This window comes from Callospermophilus lateralis, chromosome 5 (genome assembly GCF_048772815.1).
Source record: "Callospermophilus lateralis isolate mCalLat2 chromosome 5, mCalLat2.hap1, whole genome shotgun sequence".
NCBI lineage: Eukaryota > Metazoa > Chordata > Mammalia > Rodentia > Sciuridae > Callospermophilus > Callospermophilus lateralis.
In genome coordinates this window covers 8,956,052-8,964,290 of record NC_135309.1, presented here as the reverse complement: position 1 = coordinate 8,964,290, position 8,239 = coordinate 8,956,052, and the positions used below count along the sequence as shown (strand labels likewise).

At 50.1% G+C, this 8,239-nt stretch overlaps 1 protein-coding gene across 1 annotated transcript; it reads left to right on the top strand.

The window, feature by feature from the left end:
* The first annotated feature begins 1,139 nt into the window (after nucleotides 1-1,139).
* Nucleotides 1,140-2,096, top strand: Or2t6 (olfactory receptor family 2 subfamily T member 6). Its single transcript, XM_076857536.1, has one exon. The coding sequence runs from the start codon at nucleotides 1,140-1,142 to the stop codon at nucleotides 2,094-2,096; it is 957 nt and encodes a 318-aa protein (XP_076713651.1).
* The last annotated feature ends 6,143 nt before the right edge of the window (nucleotides 2,097-8,239 follow it).

Sequence of the window (8,239 nt, the reverse complement as noted above, 5' to 3'; positions counted from 1 at the left end):
GGTACAGCCTGGACTGCCCCGTCTGATCCAGATGTGTCTTCCTCTTGCAAACCTGTAAGAACCACAAAGATGTAACATTGATTTAAAACAAACCAGAAAAGGGGCTCAAATGTACAAAAGGGACAATTTTTTTTCAAAGAGCAGAATGAACATATGGTAAAGGTTAAGCAGGTAGTCGTGACTTTTGAAGTGACACTTAATTCTACTCACAGTATTTTCACAAACAAATCTGATCTCCTTTCCCTGCCCAGCTGCCTTGAAGAGCTGCCCCAGTACCTCACTATCCCTTAGTGCTCTTGTGTCCTGCACTGCCTGTTCTGCTGACCTGGCTCCATTACCTGGGCTGTCACCTTTGCCACTCACCTGCCCTGTGCCCTTTGGGGCTGTTCCATGCCATCCCTCACTGTCCGAGGACAGCTGTCCCCACAGTCCTTGCTGGCTCTGTGGGAAGCCTGTCTCCTGGCTCCTGTCTGCTCTGTTTCTCCCATAACAGGGATGCGAGGTGTGTGGAACCCTCTCCACCACTCACTAGGCTGTCACTAGCAGTGTCTCTTGGATGCAGGTTTGCAGTGGGAATGAATGTGAAATTGACATGTGAGTGGGGAAGGAGCTGATGGCCATGGCCCGTGATCCGATGGACGAGGTCAGCCTCTTCTCTGATGCTCACCACAGCTTCTAACTGTGTCTTCAACTTAATGGTTGTTTGTAAATGAGGCAGATCACTTTTAAAATGGTGATGAAAATTCCCAAATTGGCCAGAGACCTGACTAAATTATTTGACTGTTTGATTGAATCAATTGTCCAGCAGTTATATGGACATCTTAAGTAATGGGAGCCCTCTCCGAGGGAAGAGCCCTCTCTGGAACCCTGGTATTCTGCCATAACTCTCTCACACTGAGCAGCAGTAGCCAGGTGTCCTCTGTCTGCATTCCCTGGGAAACAAACGTTCTAGTTGCTGTTCAACAAAAGATAACTGAAAATCCAGCTCACCAAAAAGTGCCTAATGTCAGTTATACAGAGAATTCTAACTTGCTGGTGCTTGTTACACAGGCACGTCTACACGACCCCCCTCACCTCTGTGACCTTCCTCAGCTCCATGAATCTATCTCTCTCTCTCTGTGCCCAGGTCAAACAACCCCATGGATGGAAACAGGAGCTTCTCCAGCGACTTCACGCTGGTGGGGCTCTTCCCTAATACTAGGGTCTCAGGCCTCCTCTTTGCCGTCATCTCCATCATCTTCTTCGTGGCCATGACGGCCAACGGGGTCATGATCTTCCTGATCCATGTGGACCCCCAATTGCACACGCCCATGTACTTCCTGCTCAGCCACTTGTCGCTCATCGATATGCTGTACATCTCTACCACTGTGCCCAAGACCCTGGTGGACTACCTGCGGGGCCAGAGGACCATCTCCTTCGCAGCCTGCACTGCCCAGTACTTCCTTTACATGGGCTTTGTGGGGGCCGAGTTCTTCCTGCTGGGCCTCATGGCCTACGACCGCTACGTGGCCATCTGCAGCCCGCTGCGCTACCCGGTGCTCATGAGCCGCCGCGTCTGCTGGCTCATCCTGGGCAGCTCCTGGTCCGGCGGTGCTCTGGACAGCTTCCTCCTCACTCCCATCACCATGCGTCTCCCATTCTGTGCCTCCCACAAGATCAACCACTTCTTCTGCGAAGCACCCACCATGCTGAGGCTGGCGTGCGGTGACAAGGCTGCCTATGAGATGGTGATGTACGTCTGCTGTGTCATGATGCTGCTGGTCCCCTTCTCAGTGGTCGTCGCCTCCTACGCCCAGATCCTCCTCACCGTGCAGCAGATGAGGTCGGCCGAGGGGAAGAGGAAGGCCTTCGCCACCTGCTCGTCACACATGATGGTGGTGACCTTGTTCTACGGGGCCGCCTTGTACACGTATATGCTTCCCCAGGCCTACCACACCCCACTCAAAGACAAGGTCTTCTCCGCCTTCTACACCATCCTCACGCCCCTGCTAAACCCTCTCATCTACAGTCTGAGGAACAGGGATGTGATGGGGGCCTTGAGGAGGGTGAGGGCCCGCCATCAAGGGGCCTGCGCTGTGGTGAAGGGTGGACTCTGACAGCAGAGACCTGCTCGTGGTCCCGGGGCACCATGAACAGTGTGGGCCACGCTGGCCACAGCTGCCAAGGCCAGTTCTGCAGAGTGGGCCTCAGCATCCCTTCCATCAGAGGCCTGTCACTGCACACCAGGGCAGTGACACCAGGGTCCCGGGAACACTGGCTTGCTCTTTCTTTGTTCCACTGATTCCAGTTCTTCTCTGATTGCAGCTCATGCAGAGAATGTCCCCAGATGTCGGGTTGATATTGTACACCCTGCACATATTTGACGGCTTCATCACAACATTGTTTAAACTGTCCATTTAAACTGTCCATTGGCAAAGTACATGGAGAATTTAGGGATGTCACCATCTGAAAGTGACTGATGCACTGTAATCCCTCCAAGGAAAGCCCGTGCAGGCTCATAGGGGTTGTGAGGATCCAAGTATCCTTTCTTTGAGTGGCAACTGAAAACATCCCTCCTTTGTCTAAATTTGGTTCTGGAAAAAAATGAATCGTGAGTTTTTTTCAGAAATTCAAAGCCTAAGCTTCCAACTGTGAAAGGTTCTACTCCGTGTATTTGTTACGGGGCAAATAATCATTGCTTTGGAAGTGAGGGAGTTGGGAAAGAAGTGTCCATTAATCTAGCAATCTTCATAATCATGATCCAGCGCCCTCTGCGATTAGTTAGGATTGTTGGTCACATCAAACCTCTTTGTAGATATTAGTGGTGGGAGGGATGCTTCTATCCTCTCAGGCCTTCCAGAGAAATCGTGGCCAGCATGTTTTTCTTCTCTACGTCATTAGGTTTCTCACTGGATACCTGATTGTGGTCAATGATTCAATACCATTTTCTTTTGGGAAGCTTGACATCTGGGGAAATGTTTGGCCTGGATTATAGATCCAGTCATGAAAACCAGGCACACACAGCAGGCCCTTGGGCCACCTCGACCTGGATTATAGATCCAGTCAGGGAAACCAGGCATACACTGCAGGCCCTTGGGCCACTCCTGTGTGGTGCTTGCAGGATTTGTGCTCTTGCAGCACAGAACTTGGAGGCTGCTCTTGCTAAAATCACGGACCCTTTGCTTGGGCCTGCTCATGGTAACAAAGCAGGACAAAAAAACCCCACTCCCGCCCCCACTCTATGCCTGTCTCCTCTGCTCTGAGCAGTCTCTCCTGCAGTCACGGATTCCAGGACAACAAGTCCCAGTGAATCCCATTTCTTGTTCTCCAGGCAACAGCAACTTTCTCATCACAGGAAAGATCCAACCCAAATACCCTGACACAACATCTACCCGACCACTGCTAGTCCACACAGGTTACCTGTGAACGCCTCTGTGCGCCCACTCTGTTCCTTCCCTGTGAGGCTCTCGTCAGTCCCCTTTGCTGAAGACAGGCCGAGGGGACGGACCCCCTTGCCTTTCCAGCAGGCTCCTCCCCTGAATCACTGCTCATCTCTTTGATTGGCACCTTGAAATGGGTGTCAGACCTGGTGGGTTGGGAATCCTGGAGCCAGGATTCTCACCCTGAGACTCTCACCCATGTGCCAGTGCTCACAGGGTAATGGCAGGTGAATCAAACACAGCCATACCTCCCATCATACTGAAAACCTGCTGGTGCTGGGCAGAGCCTTCGGCCAAATGAACAAATGCCTGGGAACTCCATGGTAGGCTGACCTGAGCTCCCTGGGACAGCAGGCCTGCTCTTGTCCAGGGCAGCCTTGTGGGAGGCTCTCTGTCTGGAGAATCCCATTTCCCTCCGTCTGGCTAGACCAGCTGGGGAAGGGCCAGGTTCCAGATGACAGCAAGGGAACCTCCAACCCAGAAGAGGCTGAGGCACAAGAAACAATAAATAAGGAGGGAAGGAGGGACTGACCTGTGGGAACTGGGCGGCAATCTCAGGAACACCCTCAAAAGTCCTGCCAACTTCTGCCCATCATGTGATGTCTCTGAGGCTCACTGTCTCTTCTGTAAAATTTGGATGAAGACACATTTTACTTTGTAAGATGTTAAAGAGCAAAATGATAAACGTAAAAACCCTTCATGAGTACTCGTCAAAATCTAGTGTTTTAGCTGTTCTTAACAGTGATAGTACTGCATGCTCATAATATTCATCATTTTAAATTTCTGCCATCTGTCTTTTCCTCCCTGTCTCCCACATGTACATATTCTGTTCTGTTAATTATAGTAAGGTAAAGAAGGGCTGAGGAGGAGCAAACTGAATATCATAACTCTAGGGATTGAAAATAACTTCAGCTGGGCACAGTGGTGCACACCTGTAACCCCAGCAGCTTGGGAAACAGAGGCAGGAGGATCACAAGTTCAAAGCCAGCCTCAGCAACTTAGCAAAACTCTGTCTCTAAATAAAATATTTTAAAAAGGGCTGGAGGATATGACTCAGTGGTAAAGCACACCTGGGTTTAATCCCTGGTACAAAAACAAATAGAAGAAGAAAATAACTTCAACCACAAAATTAGCAGAAGAAATAGGCAATGTTCAGAAATCAGAAGATGGATTGCCCAGAAAATTCAAACCCATGCCCAAGACTAGAAACTGCAGGGCATTTTTTCCATTTTCTAATTACCTTTCCTTTCCATAAATACTAGCTACACCCCCCCCAAAATACACAACCAAACCCCCCAAAAAGGCAGTCGACAATGGGTTATCACTTCATGCCAGCCCCCTCTCTACATCCACAAGCAGACAGAGAACACAGGAGGTTCGTGGCTGGGATGCGATGTTGTCACTGGGCCATGCCTTTGTCAAAATGCAGGAAGTCACACAACAGAAGGAGCAAAGCCTCACGTGCACTGTGGACTTTAGTCCATGGAGAAGTGTGGACCTTGGTTAAAGCAAAACATTGACAGTAGGGAAGGGAGCAGACAGGCACTCTGTAAATCTGACCCGGTTTTTGTAAACCTAAAGCTAAAGTTAAACAGAAACCTTGTAAGTCCCCGATCCTGCGTTTCATCCGGAAGTCATTAGAAGCTCTCTGCAGATGGAGGGAAAGGCATGGTCTACTGCAGGAGAGCCAAACACCCCATCCCAAATGTAACATTTGCTGTATTTCAAGTTGACTCTTCACAAAAACGGAAGGCCTCTGAAGACACGGGAATGGCTCTGAAGTGCCGTCTCTTTGCCAGAGGAACTTCATGTCTACCTGTTTTAGGAAGTGACAGATAACCACAGGCATTGCTCATCTGATAGGTCCACCCCTCCTCTCTAGGAAGGAAGGATCTTTCCTCTGGAAAAAGAGGTCGGGGTCTGCTGTCTGCCAGAGAGGGGTGACCACAGGGGCTTTTTAAATCAGCTTTGCATCCCTGTGACCAACATTCCTGACAACAACCTAGAAGAGGCTCACAGCATCAGAGGGTCAGTCCTTGGGGGGCCATATCCATTGCTCTGAGCCTGAGATGAGACAGGCCATCTTGGTGAAGGTATATGATGGACAGAAGCTGCCCGGCTCCTAGCTGAGTCAGGAAGCAGAAACAGGAGAGTGGGAGAGGAGGAAAGGGGCCCAGGGATAATGCCCCCGTCCAGGGTATGTCCCCATGACCTGCCTCCTCCAGCCCTGCCCCTCCTGCCTTCACTTCCACCCCTTGGTCCATCCAAACCTCCACTCAGTGGGTGTTCAGTAGGTGTTTCACCTCTGAACATTCCTGCAGCAGCCCAGGAGCTATTTGGGGCCACTTCTCATCCACACCATAGCAGCGGCTATTCCTGGGAGAACCTGTGTGCTTGACAGGCCACAGGTGCTGTCCTGCGACCTTCTTGACCTCCACAGCCTTTCCCCATGAGCCACCCCATGCCTTTGCATGCAAGGTACCCACCCGGCCCCTTTGGCCTCATATTCCATACTTTGGGCATGTAATAAAGTTTGTGTGTTCTTTTTTTCTGTCTGTTTATTTCATAGACTAAAGTCACCTAACCTTCAAACTTCCCTGGAGTGTTTCCCCAAGTTCTGCATTTTCCCTCGCACCAAAAGAATGCCATCTTTCAAGAGAAGGGTGCTGCCGCAGGACGGGCCTTTTAAGGGGAGGGGACTCATCTTTCCTCAGTGGGTGTTCTAGCGGCCATTGTGAGGACTCAGTAGTCCAGATGACCCTGCTGTGCAGATCAGAAACCACACACTGAGCCCACCCTCCTCTCCTCCATCACAAGCCTCCTCACAGACTTCCTCTGAGAGTCCACTTTTTCATTGCTGTGACCAAAAGAGCCAGCAAGAACAATTTTAGAGGAATTAAATTACTTCAGAGGTCTCAGTCCCTAGGTGACTGGCTGCATGGCTCTGCATCCAAGGTGTGGTAGAATATCATGGTGGCAGAATGTGGTGGTAGAAAGCAGTCAGGACAAGGCCCCAGGAGGCAGAGAGAGCTCCCCTTGCCATGGACAAAATGAAAAGCCCAAGCGCACACCCCGGGCAACCCACCTCTGCCAGACACACTCTTCCTGCCCAGTCACAACCCAGCTAATCCCTAACAGTGGGTTAATCCACTGACTAGGTCACAGCTCTCATTTGACTTCTGAGCCTTCTTGCACCAACTCACACATGAGCTTCTGGGGGACACCTTGTATCTAAACCATAACACCCCCAATGTTTCTGCTCAGGTTGCAGATTCCAGTAGTTCCCAGGACTGTGTAGGAGATAGTGGTCCACATCTGCAGTTATGGGCTCATGCTTATAGTGGCTGATCTAGAGTATAAAGCAGATGAGATATTTTAGTGGACTTGTTAATATTGTCACCTGATCCTTAAAATTCTCAAATCCTGCCACCTAAAAGCCCCGTGGAGCGTTACCTATAAGAACACAAGGTGCCGTGCGGAATTAGCCTCTCTTAGCATCTCACTGCGACTCTCTTGCACACCTTAGTGAAGGCTGTCACACTCAACACGCGTCTCTCTGTGCCTCTGTGGACTGGTCAGTGTGGCCAGCATAGCCACCAACTAAAGGGGGCCTACACATGGCACAGAAAATGAAGACTGGAAGAAAGTGTACCACACTATGCATGAGAAACACATGTGCCATCTTTGAAACCTTTACAGGGGCCTTCTAGCCTGAGTCTGTCCCTGCACAAGGCAGTCTGTACAGCTCAGCCTGCTCACGTGGTGTCGGTGGTCTGTAGTTTCCTATCTGCAGTGATTTGTTAGTATTGAGCATATTTACACCTGTGCCTTCTGAAGGTCTCTGCAGTTTGTCTCCATCCTCTCTTGCTTGGCTTAGGGAATTGTGCATCACTTCTTAGGATCACCTTCCCCTCTGTGTCTGAGGGGTCCCTCCAGCTCTTAGCAGGGTCTATGACCACTCTTCACCATTCTCAGGGCTATGTGGATGAGGCATTGCCAGGGTCTGTTGAAATAACAGCTGTTTCCCACATCTTATACTTCCTTGTATTTCTTTAAGATGATCCTGAGGAACCCCATGGACATCTCTAGGATCTTCCCTTACACATTGCAAAGCCCAGGTCCTGGGGGGTGCAGGCCTGGGTGAGAAGCCGAGGGGTCCTCTGAGCAGCTGCAGAGGGCAGCAGGGGACCCCACTGCCACCTGCTCCTGGCAGTTCCTCCTCCTCTAGAGCTGTTTTGCCAAAACTCTGACCTGGGCCATCGAGGGTATTTATTACACAAAGGATAACTAGACTGAGTTTGTTTTATTGCTTTTGATTGTTTTAAATGTTGTTTTGTTTATCTGTTTTTCTTAAGGAGATGACAAAAGATTTTTTTTCTTCATTATTTTGTGACATTAAAATTAAAGCATCAAGAATTTAAAGGCTTGGGAAATGGCCCAGGTAGCATGTTGCTAACATGGGGCCAGAAGTCTTTCCCCAATGCTCTGTGGGAAGATCTCTTACCTGGAAGCTGCTGGCCGCAGGGCCCAGAGCTTCCAGCTGACCTGGCAGGAGCGGGCTCCCAGCTCTGCCCTCCTCACAGCCTCCCCATGGATGGAATGACTGCGAGCCTGTCTTCCCAGGATCAGCTCAGTGCTTTCCAGCCTTGAGAAAGAGAAAAAAGATCCATCAAGTCGCGAGGAGGAGTGGGATCTGGAAACAACGGTGGCAGCATTTTCAACAAATCTAGTGGACACCCTTAGTATATGGCTAGACAAAGCTATTCTCACTCAAAACTGAAAACACTGAGTCATTCATTCTGGAAAAGTGCTATTAAGAT